This window comes from Haemorhous mexicanus, chromosome 2 (genome assembly GCF_027477595.1).
Source record: "Haemorhous mexicanus isolate bHaeMex1 chromosome 2, bHaeMex1.pri, whole genome shotgun sequence".
Classification (NCBI taxonomy): domain Eukaryota; kingdom Metazoa; phylum Chordata; class Aves; order Passeriformes; family Fringillidae; genus Haemorhous; species Haemorhous mexicanus.
This window is the reverse complement of record NC_082342.1, coordinates 30,321,929-30,343,205: the sequence shown is the minus strand read 5'-3', so window position 1 is coordinate 30,343,205 and position 21,277 is coordinate 30,321,929. Positions and strand designations below refer to the sequence as shown.

Here is a 21,277-nt window from a genome sequence, read left to right as displayed (position 1 = left end):
GGAGAACACAGGGAGTGCTCAAAGATGTTAATGGGGCCTCCTCACAAGAGGCTGCATCCCGGGCTCTGATCCACCTCCTGCCTCTTGTGCAGCAAAACAGACACTGAGCCAGAGCCCCAGGTGAGGCTGCCTTGACTGCCCTTCTCAGCACCCTCTTGGCCTTCTTTGCTGTTCTCTATTCCACCTTACATTGAGATTTTTTTGTTTCCTTCCTGCCTGCTCTATGCCATGGCTTTCTACACCTGTCACCTGATGGCTGAGCTCTTTATCCACAGCACTGTCTTTTTTCTTACTTTATTAAAGCTTTTGTTATTAACAGATCCGAGCCTCGGCACCCTGGTGCCTGACCATTTGTGTGCTCTGCCTGTGAAGATGCAGGCTTGGGCTCATTATCAATTCGCATGGCCTAATGATTTCCTGTCCTGGGTGTCCTGCAGTGACACACCTGTGCCGTATTCCACGCCTCACTGGGGCTGCTGTCATTTGGGCTGTTTGTTCCTTGGCACATTACAGTATTTCCCTCCCACACGCTGCCTTCAGAATTTCCCAAGGATGGATCTCACACCAATTTCTCAGCAAGCTCTCTAGAAGGGGGTGATGCTAATCAGTAAGGGGATTAACATGTACCCAAACTTATTTTGACTAACAAACTCGATGGGCTCATTTTAATTAAGCAGTAATTTGGAGCAAATGAGAAGATAAGAGGTAGCCACTGTGGCATTTGAGTAGTGTTACAGGGACTGGCTCTGAGCTGTTTTCTGATTGCTGCTATTTGCATTCCTCAATTCTGATTAGACTTTAACTCTTAGTGAGACTGAGCATAGGAAGCAGAAGAGGGCTAAGTCAGGTAAGCAGAGGCACTGTCCAGAACTGCAGAAAAGGGTTTATGTTATTTTCTGAAGGTGGTAAGAAGGAGTTTGGCTGCTCACATTACTTACCTGGTTTTGCCTGTGGGCTCCTTTCCCCCCACCTCTGACTGGCTGAGGGCATTTTATTAATTCAGGACCTGATAACCAGGGTGCAGGTTAGTCTCAGTCTGTATGTAGTCAGGATGGGATGCATCTGGTAGTGGTTGTTCCTTAGCTTGTGTGTTTCTTCCTTCACAGCCCATGCCAGCCTCCTGCCAGCTGGCACAGCCTGGCACAAGGACAGATGAATGCTGCAGAAGGGGTAAGAGTTCTGTTTGTTACAACTTGTGCACAGCCTTGTCCCTTGGTGCGCTCAGAATTCCTACTGCAGCCCAGCCCTGCACATGCTCTGCACTGCCCTTGCCTGGCTGCTGCAGCAGCAGGGATGTGCCTGCCTGCCAAAAGAAATCCGGCTGGGATGCAGTCCTGGCAAACAGCTGTTGTCACTGGGAGTGCCTTGTGTTCGTGTGGTGGGAACCTGCAGGACCCAGCTCCTCACAGGGACAGCCTGGGGCTGCTGAGCAGCCTGGTCTGGTTGGTTCCCATCTCCTTTCTGCTCAAAATGACTCAAATGTGCTTTCAGCTGGCCACTGGTACGGGGCAGGACTTGCCCAGCCTTGGGAGCAGGAACTCACACCTTTGATGTTTGCTGCAGCCTCTTGGTCCTTTTCCTCACATGCAGACCACAAGCTTGTTTTGCCTTGGTTTTCTGCTGCAGCTTTCCTTTTCTAAAACCCTGGCTACTGGAAGCGGTGACAGGCAGGTGACAAATAATGACACTGGCAATCTGATCTGCTTTGGTCCTTTTGCCTTTCTCCCATGCTGCTTGCATTTCATGGAGAGAGTTGTACATGGCTGACAAGAGGGAGAGGGGTGCTCAGAACCTTTGGCTGACATTTGGAGCTTCTCCTGGCAGAGCAGTTCAGAGGTGCTGCTGGGAGGAACCCTTCCACTGAGCTCACTCCTGCCCTTCCCAGAGCTCAGCCTGTGGGTGGGAGGGACAGGAAGGGCTCTTGGCTGGCTACTAGCCCTGGCCCAAGGCTGGTGACATTCCCAGTATGGGGCAGTGTGGCAGTCAGGAGGTCCGTGTGAGCTCCCTGCCGTGGAGCATGGGAACATCAGCTGGGCATGATGGCTGTCCAGACAGGAGCTGCTGGAGGAAGGGAGGTGACCATCCCCACCCCAGCAACAACCACGACTGCAATTTTTATATTCCTGAACGAGAAGTGAAAACTCCAACCAAAGGCTTTACACAAACCATGCACCTTTGAAATACTATAAAGAATGTAGTAGTAGAAGTTGGGGAAAAAAAGAGATTACACCAACTAGTATCAATTCTTTCCTTTATTTTCTTTCCCTCTGTCTTGTTTTTTTTTATTTTTATTTTTATTTTTTGGTTGTTAATGGGGGCTTGAGACAGCCTCACTTTAAGATGCCTTAGCTTTGTGATACTGATTTAGGATACCTGTAGAAACAGGACATGGTTAGCACAGGAGTGTGTGGTTCACCCCAGATCAGCCTTCGTTCTGAGAGACAGGTAATGACTTGTCAACAAACCACACACATACTCAGCCCACATTTCCTTGACACTGAATCTGAATATTTGCTGCTATTTAAAAAAGTACAAGGTTTGATTTGCTGATTAAATCACAAAACAAAACACATGAATGGAAACACTCATTTACGTGACTATTGCTTATACACCTAAGAGGAAGAGTTGACTATGACTGTCCACAGCAGTTCCTTCATGAGAGAGAGTGTGCTCTTACCAGAGCCTGCCAAGGCAAAGAAACATCCAAGGCTGAAATATGCTGTGCTTGGATTCACCTTTGTGCTATGGGAAAGGATGCATGGGGCAGGGCTGGGCTATTTGAGGGGCATAATTAACCAAAAACTGGAGCTTTGCCTGGGCTGCAACACACACAGTTTGTATATGAAGGAGGGCTGAGGCTGGATGCAGCTCTGAAGTGGTTTCTGTTGAAGAAAAAAGCAGCATTCTATGCCCACCTGCATTATGCACGCACTGTGGTGTAAAAGGGATTCTGGAAAAGGAGTATAAACTGTTTTAGAGGAGGGTTTAGGTGATAATTTTATACAATACATGTAGTAAATAGAGTATTTTTGTTACACATTTTTGTAACAATCCTGGTGCTGCGGGGAATGACTAATTGATGTAGACAGTTGAACTGTAGAACTGTAAAAAAACTTAAACCCCCTCCCCCAGGTAATTACAGAAAACAAAACCTGATTCTCAAAATTTCAATTGTCATGTCTTTTAATTCAAGGTTTGCAACTGAAGTTAAAGCTCTAGGAATAGATTTAATTTTTTTATTAATAAATAAAGTAGCTTGTACTTCATTGAAGACTTGCCAACTCTGCAGACTTAAAATAATCTAATTCAATGCATTTTTTCTCTCTATCTACAGCACTAGACATAAAGTTACAAACATCTGGTCAAACCCAAAGGTGTGTGTGCTGTTGGAAGTTCTGTGTAACTGGTTTTGGATCTGATTGTGACAGAGCTCCTGGAGAGAAGAAGGTGAGAGAACAAAGTATCTAAATGAACAAACAGCATTTTAAACTGAACTAATACTTCCAGCCAATCTGGCCTGGTGTAGCTGAGGATTGCGAGGCTGAAGAGACATCTAAGCTTGGGATTTTGCTTGAGGTGCTGCTGTCTGAGTGGGAAAGGTAAAAGCACAGAAAGATCTCAACATCCAGTGACAGCCAATGTCCTTGATTTTCCTCCAGCCAGTCCCAGTCCTACGGTCTTTCTCAGAGTCAGATGCTCCTCGCTGGGAATGCTGCAGCTCCTTTGTGCCTGTCACTGACAGCCTTGAGCAGCGTGCAGGGCAAGCCTTGCAAAAATCCCACACTCCTCCTCATTTCACAATAAATCACCCAGGCAAGAGTTTTTCCTCCCTCACTGAACTTTTTAAGTGATGGGTTTTTTCCACATACATGGTAAATCTTGATAGAAAGCATTTAACAGTGTGCACTAACAAACTTATACAACATATACATTACATATATATATTATATATATAGAATGTTCTATATACAAACATATACAACTTTTTAGATCTCTACAGACTACAAGAAAATTGATAATTATAGTCACAAGTGGTGAACTTAACAGAAATTGTAATTGGTAACTGTATGGAAATATGTAAAATATACGAGTTGAAAGCTGTGACCTGATGGGGAGTACTAAAGAAAAGTTGCTTAAAAGTTTAGCACTAAAAACTGTAAGTTTGAGGGCTGCTAAATTTTCATTTCTCTGTTGCATAAAAATGCAAATGGAAATCTACTGGCAGTTTTTTTTTTTCACCCTGGTGTTAAAGACTGTTGGCAGCCAGAGTCGGTTGGGCCTTGTGTGAAGACTTGCTGAGGACACTTTTCTCTCTGGGTGAGCTGCAGTGATCAGCAGTCAGAAGTTGCTCTTAAGTTTTCTTCAAAGATCCCATGATTCCAATCAGCCTCTGGGGCTGCTTCTGACTGCCACACACCAGGGCAGAACGGAAAATAATCTGGCTGCTGGACATTTTGAATGCTGCCCCAAATGATTGTGTTGCCCAGAGACAGTGGGTCTGGATTACAGGCCAGAGCACAGGCCCAGTGAATGCAGGTTTGGACTGAAGATCAAATTGCCATAATCTCCTTTATTTCTCATTCTTGATGCCTGCTTAGAGCGGTGCTTCCTCACAGGCACAAGTGGTTACTTCTGTGACCCAGCCCCTGGAAGGAATTCCCCAACCCAGATCCTATTGGCATCAGATTGGCAAATTTGGCTTATCCTTGCACACATGCACACTGAGAAATCCTCTTGGGTCATGGAAAACTCCAGTTCCTGAGCTCTCACCAGAAACCTAGACATTGCTCAGGCTTTGACCTTTTTCCCTGCCAAGTTTCTATAGTTCTGACACCATAGAGCAGTTTCTCCTGTGCCAGAGAAACTTGTGAAGTCTCACTGCCAGTTGAGCTAGACCTGTCCATCATTTTGGTTTTGGCTACAGCAAAATGTAAAAATCCTGTAAATCATGAAATTCTGTTCTGCTACAATGGGAATTTAAAACTTAACTCCTCAAATCTCTTTCAACCCTTTAACTTGTGCAGGGGCCAGTTGTGAGGCCAGACTTGTGGATGGTACAGCTTCCTGGGCTGTTTTTTATTGTAGGCAAAGGAAGAAGAAGATGTCTTTGAGAGGGATCATCTGAACACTGTGATGATACAAACACCAGTGAAATTAAGGTCTAGGTGGGAGTGGAAGGTGCCTGTCTCCATCAGTGTCCATCAGGATTCCTCAAAGAGACAGAAGATATTATACTTCCTCAAAAGAAAAATTTTAAAGGCTGTTTTTCCAGTTTTTCCTCACTTTCTTTTTTCTAATTTGAAACTATGTCCAGACACATGAAAACAAGCCTTCAGTGCCTTGTTTCCAGGCCAGTCTTAGAAAAATTTCTAACCCAAGATTTGACCTGTGAGTCTTGTAGGATAGGGTGGAGCACTCCAGAAGGATAGGCAATAAATCCAGCTTACTGTTCTCTTCTGTGGCTGCAGGTTGCAGAGTTTCCTGCAGCATTCACTGCAAAAACCAAACAAGCCGCTCTGAAGCAGAAGCAAATTTTAGCAGTGTGAGCAGAGTACAAATTGCCACTCACCATGGTGTCACTTTATATCTGTGTTCCATATATATGTTGACAATGGTTTTCCATGCTCCTCCCTGGCCCACTGTGTAGTGTTCCTGCTCTAATCTCTCTCTCTGTCACAGGTTTGGGGGGATTTCTGTGCAGGCCCCCTCTCATCATTTCCACTGAGCACTTACTGCTCACAGAGGCTGCTTTAGCAGCTTGCAGAGCAGCTTATTTGATGGGACTGTGGTTTCCCACCTTGCCTTTCCTAACTTGAAGAAATGCTTTCCAAAGGTGGTTTTCTATTCCTGTTACTGGGAAATAAGGCAACCAAGTGATACAGACTCCACGGGGATGAAAAGTGCCACGGCCCCCCTTCAAGGAAAGCAGATGAATCTAGAGCACATTTTAAAAAGTATAGATTGGGATGATGTTTCATGTGCTCTGAATTGCAAATAAACCATCTATGCACATGCCTTAATGATCTTTTTAGATAGTGCCTGTCCAGCTACCTGCAAAATCGTTAAATTTTGGGGATAGGATTTTAAATTTATTTATTTTTCTGGTAGGAGTTAAAGAGCACTGCCTTGGGCAAATAAATAGCAGATAAGAAAATGCAGCTCAACTAATTTTTATGTGGAGAACAGTAGCAAACATGCTTGAAATATCCTGGCTTTTCATAATGTAATTTTTAAAAAATAAAGATTTTTGTCATTTAAGGTGTTTTTTCTTTTTTTTCTTTTTTTTTTTTTTTTGCTCAGAATAGAAATAAATCCCATTTTTCTTCGGTCACAACATGCTTCCTTTTTCTCTTTTTTTTTTTTTTTTTTTTTAAGTTGGCAGTTAGTCATGCAAAGTTTTATAAGTGCATTAACATTCGAGTTTGTACAGAATATTTTTAACCAGACGCACTCCCCATAGTTCATACCTACAGCTTCTGAAAAACTACATGCCACAGTGATGGTTGAGTTCCTTTTGGGAAAAAATTGGCCCCCCCAAGAGTCAGCTGTTGGAAAGACCCTCATGATTCCAGCTTCCATCCCACGGTCTGTAAAATTTCTCCTTGACGTCCACTGTGATGAATCCAATAACAGTAACAGGAAAACATCTTCTTGGAGAAAAAACTGTCTCTGGCCAGTGACTGGTAGATCTGGGAATAAAGGCTGCTTCCCTGAAAAGTGTTCTTAATAAAGCCACAAGCAGCTTCTTTGAAAGTCTAAAACTGGTACCACTTTTTGTCCTTGTATTTGAGCATCACCTAAAGAGATGGGAAAAAAACCCAAACAAATGGCAATCAAACACCACCCTGCATATGAGAGACCACACATGACCTAGGCTCATTAACTGTCAAACTTCAGAATTAATAAATGCAGAACAATGCAATCCTTCACTAACAATGTCAGCAGGTCTTGGGTCCACTGAGATCTCATACTTAATTTCATAGTTATTACATCTAAAAAGTGTTACCTGCTATTGCTGGTTTTAGAAGATTTTCCCTGAGGAACTTTAACTACTTTTCTTCTTCAAAAATTAAAGGAACTTGCTTTCTATAGGAATAAAAAGACACTTCTCTATGGAGCATAGTAGATATGCCCTGACTATATAAACTTCTTGCAATTCAGGGCACATTCTTTCTGCCTCACACTAACAAAAGCCAGTAAAAATGTAAAGGTCTTGTCCGGAGATGTGATGCACATTAAATCAAAAATGTGCATTTTGGGAAGTGTGCTTTGATGTTGTTTTATCTTCGAGAAAAATCATTTTAGTTTTCCCAGTCTTAACAGCGTGGGATGGAAAAGCTTTCCATTTCCAGCTCCAAGCACAGAAGCTATTCCTATTCCTGGCAAGGTCTATTCTACATAACAGTACCACAGGGCTGTACTAGTAATGTTCTCCTTTTCCCAGTAAGATCTGTAAAGGTTCCTCTACACTCATCCACCTACCTCTTTTCTGCCCTACTGCACGGAGTGCTGCATTAAGTGGCTTAAAAAAACAAACCATAACGAATTAGTGAGAAAGGCAAGATGAGAAGTGCCATGTTCTAAAATCAGAGGCTAACAATGGATGCTCATTTCTGGAAACGTGAAAGGAAGGGCTGTGTTTATTTTTGGCGTTCTGACAGTTTGGGAGCAGGAACAATGCTGTGCCAGATGACATGAGCACACCTCCAACACCACGACTGGGTGAAGGGAGAGAAGGGCACTTGGCTTTCCCAAAGGGAAGCACAGGCTGGTTTGCAGGGTTGCAGTTCCCAGTTGCGGGGTGTGGGTGCCAGGGCTCCTACCTCGTGTGCATGTTTGGAAAACGCCTCTGCGCTGGCCATCATGCTGGCAGTCCTTTCATCCAGCTCGCCCAGCTTCTGTCCCCTCTCGTCCAGGGCGATGCGCGCTCGGGTCAGGTCCCCAATGACCCCGCCTGCGGCTCCTCTCACGCCTTCAATCCCGCCGGATCCAGGGATGTGCTGGGCGAGGCTGCGAGAGGCTTTTCCTGCTGTGGCCTCGCCGACTGCAGAGGAGAAATGGACAGACAGAGAGACGGGGATGAGCTCCTGGCCTGGCTCTGTCAGTGCTGCCCAATCTCGAGCTGCCTCCTTGCAGCAGTGACACCACTCGAGGGGCAGGTGGCACATCTGGAAGGCTTTGCTCTGCCACCACCACATCTGCAGTGCAGTCGTGTGCCCTCCACTCAGCTGATCAAAAGAAGCTGCCAAGGTGAAGGGGTTATGGAATGGCAGATAAGGACCCTCCCCTTCCTCCACCAGGTCAACTTTCTTTTTTCATCAGTCATCTAAATCTTGTGTACTGCTCCATTCCTAGATGACAAGGGCAGGAGATCTCAGGAATGAATGAATTTCTGCCCAAAAACCCCCAAACAATAAATTACTCACAAAGCTCCTCCCTGTCAAAAGCTTGTCCGCTTCCTCCAAAAAGTCCTTTGAGGAAGCCTCTGTTTTGGGCTTCTGGTGTTTCCACAGGAGTAAACAAATCCCCAAGCATGTCCTAGTAAAGCCAGAAAAAAGTCCATGTAAAAGGTCAGTGAGGTGAAAGTGATTCTAAGTGTTTTCTTGATTTTCATTAAGAAGCCACATGCACTGGATCTAATCAAGTAGTTTTAAAAGAGTCAGTTGTGTGACCAGTATGGTGCAGGTAATATTTGTGTATTCTGACAAATGCTTAGGCTAACTGGACTCACTCATGCTTTCAAAGGGACTTGGTTTGTCACTGCTCAGTCCCATGTTACCAGAAAAAACTACAGCTAATCCACAATGAAAACACAGTGATAAGGTCATATTTTGCTAAGAAACAGCAGAGGTGACACTATAATTGAATAAACAATTTGTTGTGTATTATGTATTTTGCTTTAGTGATTGCCCAGCCAGGCTGGGCAGTCACTCTGCTTTCTTTTTATAGCACACCTGAGTTCAACGCTTGCCAGCAATTCAGAGTTTGGTGGTTTGTCATTTAGTTGATTTTTTCCTTTCTAAACAAAATTCGTTACCTTCCTACAGCTTTCCCCCACCCCATTAGTGTGCCATCAGCATTGCTAAATAAGCACATCTGCTGACGGCACTGCTCTGGTGCCACATCTTGGAACAGTCACTCCCAGCAAATGTCAGGCTCAGATTTATTTGCAGCAGTATTAGGAAAAGCAGGCTCTCTGGAAAACTGATGGGAAAAGTGTGCAGTCCCATTAGTGTTTGAAACCAGGGGGCTGTGTGTACTGAGAACAGTTTCTGCCCTGTTGCTCAGCTCTGTGTTTGCTCAGCCAAGCCTCAGCAGGCAGATCCAGCTGCTGTGCTGCACACAGTGCTCGCTCCTGGGGGCTGAGCGCGGGGACAGCGCTGTGACTCACAGCCACTGCTCCTCTGCACAGTCACCTGCTCTGGGGAGAAAAATTACTGCAGCCCTTGGAGCCTAAGTGGAGCTCTCATGCAGCCTAGCTTTCTTTTCTCAAGTAGCAGGTGATACTGGGTCAGCTGCTTTCTGTACACACATAATGACCATGCAAACCTTTTTTTGCCTAAAAGCCAAGATAAAAGCAGCCACAGTCCAGGAGTACAGAGAAGCAAGGGCTGTATTTCCCTTTGCTTGGTAATTGCATGGTACTGTTAAGGCTGGTAAAAAAACCAATCTAACTTGTAACTCTCTTGCTGTAGGTCCACAGTCGAAGATGCATTGGTCAAACCTTTATTTTAAATTGTCTCCTTGCAAAATAATCTCCTCTCTGGTGCACAAAAGCTGGTGTGCAATGCTCGCTCCTCAAAGTGCCTTTTCAGACTTGAGACAGACAGTGCTGTGATGTGGGTTGAGCAGCTCAGCACATGTTATTCCCTAGGGCATAATGAGTGCTGGCAGGACCATTTCTTTTATACTTCCATTCTGGTTCACTGGTAATTATATAACCCAGAACTTATTCCCCCTCTTTTTTTTTTTTTTCCTTTTATTACTCATGTTTCTCCCTGTAAACTCTCACAATTCCTTCCCTTCAGTAAATGACATTTTTATTTGCATTTTCATTATAAAAGAACCAAACCAAACCAGCCCATCTCTAACATTGTAAAGACTTTTTGCACAGGTGCAGGTGAGAATGCAAGAAAAAGCCCAAGGATAAACAGAGCTGCTGACCTCTCTCTGTTGCTTTGGCATCATTCAGTCAGGGCAAGTGGAGAGGAACAGATCTGTCCTGCCCCTGCAGCACTGTGCTTATCAGGGCCAGTTTAGCCCTGATGAGTGAGGCCACCGTCCCTCCCACACACAGGCTCCAGGGTGAGGTGTGAGCCCTACCTGCAGGTTGTCACACATCTCCTGGCTGTAGGTCAGGCGCTGGATCTCTGTGGGAGAGCTCAGGTACAGAGCCTGCCCTTCGTTAGTGAAACAAAAGGTCCGTGCTATCCTCATGTCTGTCACAGGCAAATAGTTGATGTCCAGCAGTGGGCGAAGGCTGGGCAAGCTGAGGAGAAGCACATTCCCAGGTTAGTCACCAGCTGCCACACGTGGTACACCTGCTCTGTGCCTGCATTTTAAACCAACACTTCACTTTCTGCTCTTCATAACTGCAACAGTTAAAGTACAGCTCTAAGCTGAAAAATTCTGCCATAAAAATGCTGCATTCCCATTGTATTTTGTTTGCTTGCACGGAGGGGTTTTCAGCTGCCTTGCCTCCATGGCCCTAAGGCTTCTGCTTCTGTCTGGATATGGGATGTGGCACGGTATGGCTTATGCCACATGGCTGGGTCGTTTGCAGGGCAAGGCCTACAGGGACATCTGTAGGAAAGGGCCTGGCAGGGCCCTGCTTCCACCCTGTGGACAAAGGCTCCAGCATCGCCTTTGCTGTCCTCCAGCTTCCCGTGGTTTGCTGTTCTGGGCAGTACTTTCCCAAATTTAAATGGCCTGGCCAGGGAAACAGGGAGCAGCAAGGTGAAGGTACAACTACAGGGTTACTGCACCGTCAGCTCCCCCATGGGGAGGGGGCAAAGAAGGGGAACCAAGTGCTCAGAACAGAAAAGCTTCAGAAGTGCCAAGAGCGGGACTTGGTACTTCACAAAGGATAAACAGAACCCTTTCTATGGCTGAGTTTTATACTCCTCTATAACTGACCCACCATAACTGGGCAAAATTATCAGGGCTTTCTTTTATCATAGTTAAGAATCACCAGCCATCAACTGTCACAGGTAGGGGATTACTAGAAAACACCAGGAGCTTGCTTTTACTGTGCACCTGCCTGCCTTAACTCCCCAGGTGGAGACAGCCCAAGGATCAAGTATGGCTGCATCAAGGCAGGGAATTAAACACACCCGCCAGGGAGTTAGTGCAGAGCATCGGGCGCTCTGGAGCAAACACAAGTGGAATATGACAGCACTGTGCCACCTCTTTGCTTAGTTTTGCCACAAGATTAGTTAGATAAGTACCTCAGTGTCATGATGTGCCCATTAGCACAAAAGCACGCCAGACAGACGCTGTTACAGAGGGTGACCACATCTGCTCGCAATAAAAAGGACGTTTCGGTGATGTTGTGGACATAAAGACATGTTTGGGAAGGCAATGAGAAGACTTTGGCTTGTTTTTCTGAACAAATGACTGCAAATTGATGATCACCCATATCCTGGGAGGAGGAAGGGGAATGCATGACAAGTTTCCTTTTCCTTGTTTTGTCACCGTCATCAGCACTGTGTGGATCCCTCCATACTTCATAGGGCTGATGTGTCAGTGTCCCCATGCAGTCCAAGCACGCGAAGGTCAGCACGGCTCCCTTCAGTGTCAGGACGGTGCCTGGAGAACAGAATTTCCTCTCACTGGCACTGGCACCACAACCAGGCTGCTTGTCAGCACAGCAGAGCTGACACCAGCTTTTGTAAACACAGCACACACATTAATCCAGCCAAGGTGACAAGGCGTGCTTGCTCAGTTCTTTCTGAGCACATGAGAAGGTGAACAAACAGCCTGCCAGTACTGGAAAGGTCTCAGGCAGCTGATATCTATAACGATGGATGTAATACATGCTGTTAAAGATGGCCTGTTGTTTATCTCTACATTATACTAGTAGAATATGTATTCCCCAGCAGTAAAATTGCTCCAAGTCTGGTGACCTTCCAGCATTGTTTTTCTAAACAAACTGGGGGTGGAAAACCTGCTTCTGTGCATTCTCCATTTTTTGTCCATTTTTTAAGCACATGCTGCCTCTCCTCAGACCTGACCTCTCAGCCCTCTGTTCTCTCTGCTACACCATCTGCCACTCAGTCAAGCCAAGGATCTCTCCTGGTACAGTGACCTGCCAACATTTTTGTTTCCTTTCCTGAACTCCCTTCTGCTTCTCTGCAGCTTTCTGATACTGAGACAGCCAAACTGCTTGCAGAATCCCAGACAGAATTGTAAACAGGACTGTAATTTCACAATATGAAGGAGCTCTGGTCCTCACAAGAAACATGTAACTTTGCCTGTTACACAAGGCAATCTTTGGAGCTAACACAACCAAAGTGTCTCAGTCCGTGAAGCTGTTGGTCCCTCATGAGCATCTTTACCCGTGTGCCCTCCACTCAGTGAGTGACCACTGCTTGATTTTTTGAGACAGTTCTGCCCAAAAGGTCATACAAAATCACGCAGTTACTGCCCCATTGTACCAAGCCAAATGAAAAGCAGGAAAAGAGCTGCACTCTCACCACTTGGTGACACCATGACCGGCTCTGACTGCCGTAAGTCATCGCTGGCAGGCAGATTAAGGGACAGGATTATGACCATTCCGAGGCCTGTTCCGACCCAGAGGCAGGAGGAAACAGCAGAGTCGTTCTTTCGGGCAAAGGACTCCATGAAGTACAAAGCTGTGATTGCCTCCTTGGAGTCCCTGTCGATACTGGACACGCTGGAGCTTCGGGAACGGCTGAAGGAGTTTTCCCTATTTTCTGCACAAATAGATAAAAGCAAACAAGCATAAATCAGTGCTCTGGGAACAGGCACAAGCCTGCAGCAAATACAAACTCCCTGCAGAGTACAGAAAATAAAGTTTTCTTAACCTGAGCAAACATTGTGACCCTAGCATGATACCAGCTTCCTGCCAGTGTATAAATAAGCGTGGAAAATGCTGTCAGACATCATCAGTTAGATCTGCATTAGAAATAGCTGCCTATTATGGAGATTAGCATGGACTAATTAGAATTTACAACAGCCTTAGCTCAAAGGATTTGTTCTAAATAGCACAAAATAATTTTAGACCCATATGTTACCAATGCATTTAGAATTAATCCATGTATCTCATTGCTGCAGGACATGAAGGGAGATGCCATTACCAGCTTCAGAGCATGTGTCCCCTGCTCTGATGTTGTTGCCATCACTAGGACATTCTAGCACTGCGTTCACAGCCATCATTTATTGTGAAGGTAATAATAACTGCTCCCTGGGGAAAAGATATACCCAATGCTGAGCTGAGCCCAGTCTCCAAAACATCTCAGGGTACACATTCACTCTGGCTTCCCAGGGAGTGAAGTGAGAAACCTGCTCTGTGCCCTTGGCAACAACTGCAGAGTGAGCGGGCACTGCCCGAGCTCTAGCAGGCAGCATCGAGAGCCAGCTGGAGACAGAGCTGTGCTCTCCCCACTGCAAGTGCCCAGGTACAGAGACTCTCTCAGAGCTTTTCAGAGAGAGGTAACCATGAACAGGCTGAGGAGCTCTACTTTGCTTTGTCTAGTGCCAAGCAGGAAGCACGAAGCTGTGTGAGGGGGATCCTGGCAGCAGCAGCAACATCAGAGGCTGTAAAGCACAGAGAGCTAAAAAGTTCCCGAAGAGTCAAGGAGCCAGAGAGAAGATGGGAGCAGGGCTGGCTGCTGCACAGTCCTTGCAAAACAATTTATGCCAGTGCTGCTGTTTACCAACCTGGAGTTAAACATGGGATCAGATCACTGGAAACCCCACATGCTCTTTTGCAGCAATAATAACTGGAGGTAGAGAAATAGTTGAAGGTACTGGATCTGAGATAAAGGTCTTGCTCCTGAACCTATCATTATGAAGCAGATCTGTATCTGGTACAAAACTGTCCTTTTTATAGCTCAGAAGAGTCACCTCTCCAGAGCCAATAGAAGTGTCTAAAAAGAGGAATAGTTTCTGCCATAGTTGAAGAATAAAATTAGAAAATTACTTTCTCACATACTCCAGCTTAAAACTGAGCTAATCCCCACATTGTATACATGGTTTCTGTGCTCCACCAGAGCAGCACCTTTGCCAGGGAATCTCTTCCTCAGACAACAAACTGCAGCATTGTGTTCCCCTGCCCAGCTGCCTGAGTGCAAAGTCATCCCCACACTGCAGCTCCCTGGGGAAGACTGGAGAGAACCAGGGCGAAGCGCTGCTGGAACCACACCAAATATTTCTGCATGTGCTTCTGCCTTAAGTGTTGGCACACAGAGTTGGGGCAGAGTCTCCTGCTACTCTTTCACACTTGGGTCACTTTCTGTCCTTTGAGGGCATCTGTAGCATGTCAAAGAGGAGCTTCACAGAAAAGCTGTTCCTGGCACTTCAGTTCCACTCTCATGGAAGAGAAGCTTATGTCTACTTGAACTTCCAAGCACTGCCCTCACCCCATTTCCACATTCATGTAGGTACTGTTGTAGCTCTCTAGTTGTGTCTCAGCACTGCTCCAGGTAGCTGCATAAACTGGGATTGTTGGCACATCTACAGACACAGCTGCTAATACCTTGAGAATTAGTGTCTTCCATAACCCCAAGAACTTTGTGCTACTCCTGCAGGGAACAAGTTGGCCCAGCTCCTTCCTGAGCACTGGCAGCTGCCAGGTAAAGAAAGGAAGACAGTAATTTCATGGCAGAAGTCATCAGGGCTCTCTCTCTCTCTCTCTCTCTATATATATATATATATATATATATATAAAATTTTTTTTTTTTCTCCCAAAGGGTACCTAATCTTTAATAAAAATGCTATTATGTAATTAATCTTCTCTTTAACAGGTATATTAATATCACAGTCACATAAAAGTCAAAAACGGTGGTGCTCAAGCTAAGAAAGATGTTGAAAGGACAAATGCAGTTAGTGTAGGCGACATACACATTACTTTAAATATATGATGTGCCATTTGCATGTGTCATCAAGCTTTCTCCCTCCCTAAATTAACAAGAAATGTTCCTCACTCCTGTGCAGTACAGTTAACTAATACATCTCTGCAAAACTGACACTAACTGATATAATCTTTAGGACACTTTTGGGAACATACTGTGCCATTTTCTATTAAATACACTACTCAAACTGAAATTCTAAAGATCAGCAAGACATATGCCAAAATTCGATGTCATTAAACATATCTGAACAGCAAAGTCTGCAATTGCTATGTGACTTTATTGGCTGGCTCTAAAGCAAGGTAGAAATCTCTATTCTTTCTAGATTTCAGGATAAAATTTAGTTAAGTCTTGTTCCCTGGGACTCTTTTCTGAAAGAGATTCTACCCCAAATTCTTCATCTAGAAAGCATGCAATTGTATCCAGGAGAAACACAAAAGCACTTTCCTTGGGAAGTTTTAAAATTTGCCAAATCATTTGCTAGTATGATTTCTATGTCTTAAAATGACATCCTGTCATCTCAAAGTTGACTTGCCAGTCTGTAGCAATCCTTAACCCAACCTCCATATTCCAGGTTTTCTGTTCTATTTCTCTTTTCTTGCCCTGCATGATGGGTGCAGCCAGAATGTCAGCTACATTATTCTGCAGAGTCTGAGCTAGGAACACTTCCTTGTGACAGAAGTCAAAGTTGATTTGGACTCTGTGCTTCAGTGAGGGAACAGGACATTCACCTGTGAAAAGCTCCTCAGAAGTTTCCGTCTTCTCCTCCTCTGGAGAACATCCTGCTACATGGCACTGTCTCATAAATATGCTGCTGCCTCTAGATTGCTTCCTCCTTTGAGGAAGCCCAGTATTCTCTTTTCTCTGAGAGGCACATATCCAACTCCCCAGATCCATTAGGTCCCACACAGCCCCTCAGACCACCACATCCTTGTGGTTTCTTGGCTTTTCTTTTCTCCTATATAGGTCTCCAGGCTGTTCCTGCAGCTGGCAGCAGAGAGCATCATCAGAGGGACCCAGTGGCCCCTGAGTGCTAAGTAATGACTGGAATTTGGGAGATGCTGCTGTTGGATGATGAACAGCTCTAAGCTAAAGCATTACTTCCTGCAGTCAGTGCATTTCAAAAAGCTGCATTCCATGGGTCAAAGCCACACAGAATAAACACCACTGCTGTCCCAAGAGTAGCCCTGCTTACTTCAAAATGTTTTCATTCAGCCCCATCCTATGCATGGTTTGGGTTAATGAGCTGCAGATGGAAACTCAGGAACCAGCTTCCTTTGTGACGCTGTGGTTAAATTTGGGTGATGAGCCAGCAGCATCCAAACAGAAACTTTATGACTTAAAAGCAACCAAAACCTCTCTAAGTTAGTTCCAACTTCATGGAAAAACACTCAGGACACTTCAATGCACAGGCAGGTTAAAAAAGGAGATGGTGCTTTTGAGTCCTCTGTTCATCTGTGTGTGAGCAGTGCAGTGCCACTCATCGTGTGAGGATGTCCTGATTCCATGGAAGTGCTGGAGCACTTGGGAATGCCACCCACTGCCACAAAGGCACATGCATTGCAAAAGGACAGGAATGACTGAGCCAAACATCATCACGACATTTATACAACAGCAGCCCTGAGCACTGACTTTCTTTATGAAGTTAGGAATCCGGAAAACAGAAGCACCACATGTTAAGAGGAATGAAAAAAACTCAACCTACCAGTAACAAAGACCAACATTTTCATAGGAAATATTTACATTCATTACTGAAGAGTTTTGCAATTGATTGTCAGTCTTAGATGCTATTTATAGGTCCTTTCCTGGTTTTAAAGTAATGAGTAATTGATCTGTTTATGAAATATATACAAAAGCTGACCTTTTTGACATGGAAATCAATATATTCTGGAAAAAAAGAAAGTGGAATGGTTTATATTCTCCTCACTTGGAGAATTCTAAAAGTTTTAATCCCTAACACCAAACCTAACAGAGGCCAATGGAACTATTTAAAACATTTGCCCATTTAAGACCATCATCTTACATTTTAAGAGAAATCTCTCACTTTCAAAATTATGTAGTCAGGAAAGCATTCAAAGCTCTGAATGTCAAGGAAAATATATGGTAAAGGAATTATACTTACAGCATGAATTTGTGCACAGTAACATCACAGAGACTGAACATGGTGCTGATGGCAATGCTTCAGCAACACCGAGGAGAAGGGGGCAGGACAGAACACACATGAAGGAACACTGCACATTTGATTAGCTATAAAACATTTTAACAGCGCCACTCTAAAGCTGCATTCCACATAAGACAACTCACTAGAAATCAGCAGAAGTTGTCCTAAGCACAAATAATGTACTGGAATTTTACTGCAAATGATTTCCTACCAGATCAACTTATATAAGTTACCCTAAAATTATGCTGTGGATATGCAGCTTGCAGAGCATTCCAACCACTGGAATGGCTGTGGCTGTGCTCTCATGGAGCTCACAGCTGTGGGATGCTTGACCCTCCCCTGAGAAAGTTCTGAAATGTGTTTCCCTGAAGCTGCTACAATTAAGGGAGTGTAACCTGAAAGGTTTCATGGAATTCCCACTGACACAACACTGATGAAATGGATGGCAAATAAAGGCTTGAAACAGAAAATAGATTCAAGACAGTAGACCTGGATCTTTGGTATTTCTGGAATATAGTAAACTTGAGGCTTATGTTTTAGTTCAGCAAGTTTTAAAAACAGAAGGGAACTGTCAGGGCAGAATTATTCTTCATGTTGAAAAAGTAGAAATGCAAAGATCTTTTGCATTTTTTCTATAAAAAGATCTTTGCAGTAAGAATCTATCAAACTTCCATATTTAATTGTATGAATCACTTCCCTTGACTTACACAAGCAAACTGTCTTTACACTAACATCACTAAAAACTCAATTTGGACTTAGTTTATGAGCTTGGACGTGTGTTCTTTAATCAAAGACATCACAATTCTCTAGAACTGAAGCCCCAACCTGAACTAGCCATTCTGCTGAAGCATCTTTCATGACACTGATGGTTCAGGAGGAATAACTTGTATACCTTTTATACATGAAAGTATCCAAGGGTAAGGTGGAGACCAAAGGCATCATGGAAGATGATGAAGCCATGGCAGAGCAACATCCCTGCCTCCACACCTTTCTCACCTGGGCCACCCATGGTGTTGGGGACCTCAGCCTCATCCCCAGGCTGTCACTGGGGTGAAAGGTCAGAGATCCAAAAAATCTGAACCTCCAGGAGCACTGGAAGTGGAAGAGGCAGCCAAGGAAAGTGACCATGGATATAGCAAAAACACTTTGTGTTGATCTGAAGTGACGGCTAGCAAGAAAAAAACCCTAAATTTGAGTACTCAGGGCATAACCCACCCTCAGATTCAACATGCCTAGAGTACAGTGTGAAATTAGCTTCACCTGGAATCAAATCATTATTTAAATTAAAACTGACTAAACTGACTAGACGTTCAGTGACTGTAAGAACAACAATATTTTCATTGAGTTGGTTGTTTTAAAAACAAGAAAAATTTGCAGATTCTCATAAGAAATCAAGTCCATCCTAGCAGAACCTAACAGAAAATATACTCCAAGGAAAGTAAGAAACACACTTTCTAGATCTAGAACAGGTCTTCTCTGCAACATTTTCATCTGCTCCTCTGCACAGACAAGAAATATGATGACAAAGAGAAATGTTAGTGGGGACTGTGGTTTACCATAGTGTCTCTAAGTTTTTTCCTGTTATACAAGTCTTACCAATTACACTGTTGGCAAAAGTAACTTCAAACACTAGCAAAATTCAAATGATTTACAGAAAGAATCAACACCATCAGCCCCTCTGCAATGAATGAATGAATGAATGAATGAATGAATGAATGAATGACTTAATCAAGCTAAGGGCTTTTCCATATGCTATGAAAGTCCAGCTGTGAAAAGCCATGGCACTCAGGGGCCTGGTGAAGCGTGGCCCTAGGACTGCTGTGCCAGGGGATCAGGTAAGTGTCAGTCTGGCTTGGCTGCTTGGGCAAGGAAGTTTACCAGCAATGATCCACTCTGCAACACAGAGAGTATTGGCAAAGGGAATGTGCTGGAGAACATGAGCTGTTCTGAAAACCTGCCAGAGAAGCAATAACCTCCTCAGAGAATTAATTTCTGCAGTTAACTACCCTTGTGATCAAAATGAATCCCCAACTGTCTTCCTTAAGTCAGGCTTCTGCCTTAGTAATTTATGTCCTGTCCTTTTCTCAAGAGACACAGACAGCTGACTATTCCCTTCCTCTCTGCAGTACCCGGCCATGCATTTGAATAATTTTGTGCTTTTTCCCCAATATTTTTCTATATCAAGCAACCAGGCTCTTTTTCAGTTTCCTTGGAGGCCTAGGAAGCAGTACCTTAAAAACTACACCACCCATCCTCTTGACCATCATTACCTACCCCACATCCACATGTGGGATTCAGACCCAAGAAATTCAAGAAAAAGAAGAGCCAGTGATAAAAATAGAAACCTCCCTCTTCTACCCCCACCTTGCCACATGGGAAGGAAACCTCATGGCCACATTTACTCATCCAGTGCAAAAAAATCCAATGTGTTATGGAGACAGCTTAACAGCACAGCCATAACTGACAGGAGAAAAATTATATAAATTGTATATAAGTTACATAGCAAAAACTGCAATGCTCAGCTCGACACCAGGTGAGTCTCCTTCCTCAGGCAGTAGCCTTTTTCCTAAGATAACTACTCAATATCATGGTTCAAGACCCCAGCTCCAGCACACTAGACTTATCATGAAGCTTCCATCAGGATGCCTAAAAGGCTGTTTAATGGTAATTTTCACAAATACTTTGATGAATAAAAAAAGTTTAAATTATGTAGTATGTAGCAAATACTGCATATTTTCCAAAACAAATAGGACAAAATCTTGCAGATGAGAGAATAACTTATCCCTGAATAACTGCAGTCATCCTATGCATATACAGACACAAAAGAAAAACTTCAGGTAATAAAGTATACTGGATCAGTTAAAATGGAAATTGTGTTGCACTTGCCATAGAATTTTGATAAGATTATTAAAAATAATCACTACTTGAATAGTTCGTTTTGCCAGCTCACAGTGACATTTCAATTCAAGTGCTCTGTATCAAATTTTAACTACATATATTCAAAAGAGTTAATCCAAAAGCTAAGTGCTGAAACTGAATTGTTTTAAAGGAAAGCTAAAGCAAATTCCAAGTCTTTCTTCTAAGCATTCCTACAAAATTACAATGCACAGCAAAACCTTGCCGGGATTCCTTGTCCAGAGGCAATTTTGTAACACCAATATGTAACTGGCCTTTATAGAACAAGGTGATTAGGCTGGACTAATTAAAAACTATATAATGGAGAATACAAATAATAGTTAAAAAAAGGAAGACAGTTTTCTGTCACTGCTGCTGGAAGTAAATGAATTTCCAAACACAACACTTCAAAGGAAAATCTCCCCTCTCTCTTTACTTTGTTCCCATGATGTATGATGGAACCACTGGTGTATGCAGAATGCCCAGATTTCTGCATGGATGCAGACAAGGGGAAAAAAAAATGCAGACTCGGCCAGCACAAGCCAGAGAGAAACATTTGGAGAATGCAAAATAGCTTTGAAAAGCAGTGTTAGAAAAAACCCCAAACAACCAATAACCAAGAAGCATCAAATCTGAAAGGCTTCTCAAAACACACAAAAGAGAAACGTGTGCCAGCATCTCTGTGCACATATCCATGTACCCACCAGCTACACAAATACAACCACACTGAGCTCCCTCCCACAGCAATTTTATTTTTATTCTTTAATGCCACTGTTTTCTTTAATTCAGGGTTTTCTTTAATCTAAAATTTCAATTAAAAATTCAAACAAAATACTTTTTTTGTGTTCCTGTGCAGAAAAGAAGCAGATGTTTGGGATCTATTAATGTACACAGCAATTCTTTATCAGGTTGGGATCTCTGCAGGTTTAAAAACTATGATGTTAGCTCTTAGGCTGAGATGGACTATTTTGAGTCTGTGCCACAGTACAGAAGGCAAACCAGTCGAGCCACACATTTTCCCCAGGAAGCTAAACAAAAATTTAATCCTTATTTCAGTTTTTCTGTAAAGACCTGCAGAAAAAAAAATGGGTGCTAGTCAGAACCCAGAGCTGGAACAGACTGAACCATG

The 21,277-nt window shown here is 43.7% G+C and overlaps 1 protein-coding gene across 1 annotated transcript in view; it reads right to left on the bottom strand.

The window, feature by feature from the left end:
• Positions 1-3,165: 3,165 nt before the first annotated feature.
• The window catches only part of STXBP5L (syntaxin binding protein 5L), a 185,514-nt gene continuing 167,402 nt past the window's right edge, over positions 3,166-21,277 (bottom strand). Inside the window, exons 21-26 of the mRNA XM_059838097.1 lie at positions 12,696-12,935; positions 11,448-11,808; positions 10,324-10,489; positions 8,427-8,538; positions 7,824-8,044; positions 3,166-6,797 (exon numbers count right to left, since the gene is read on the bottom strand). Of these exons, the coding sequence (XP_059694080.1) occupies positions 6,756-6,797; positions 7,824-8,044; positions 8,427-8,538; positions 10,324-10,489; positions 11,448-11,808; positions 12,696-12,935 (1,142 nt within the window). The 3' untranslated portion in view covers positions 3,166-6,755. The remainder of the gene's footprint in view (positions 6,798-7,823; positions 8,045-8,426; positions 8,539-10,323; positions 10,490-11,447; positions 11,809-12,695; positions 12,936-21,277) is intronic.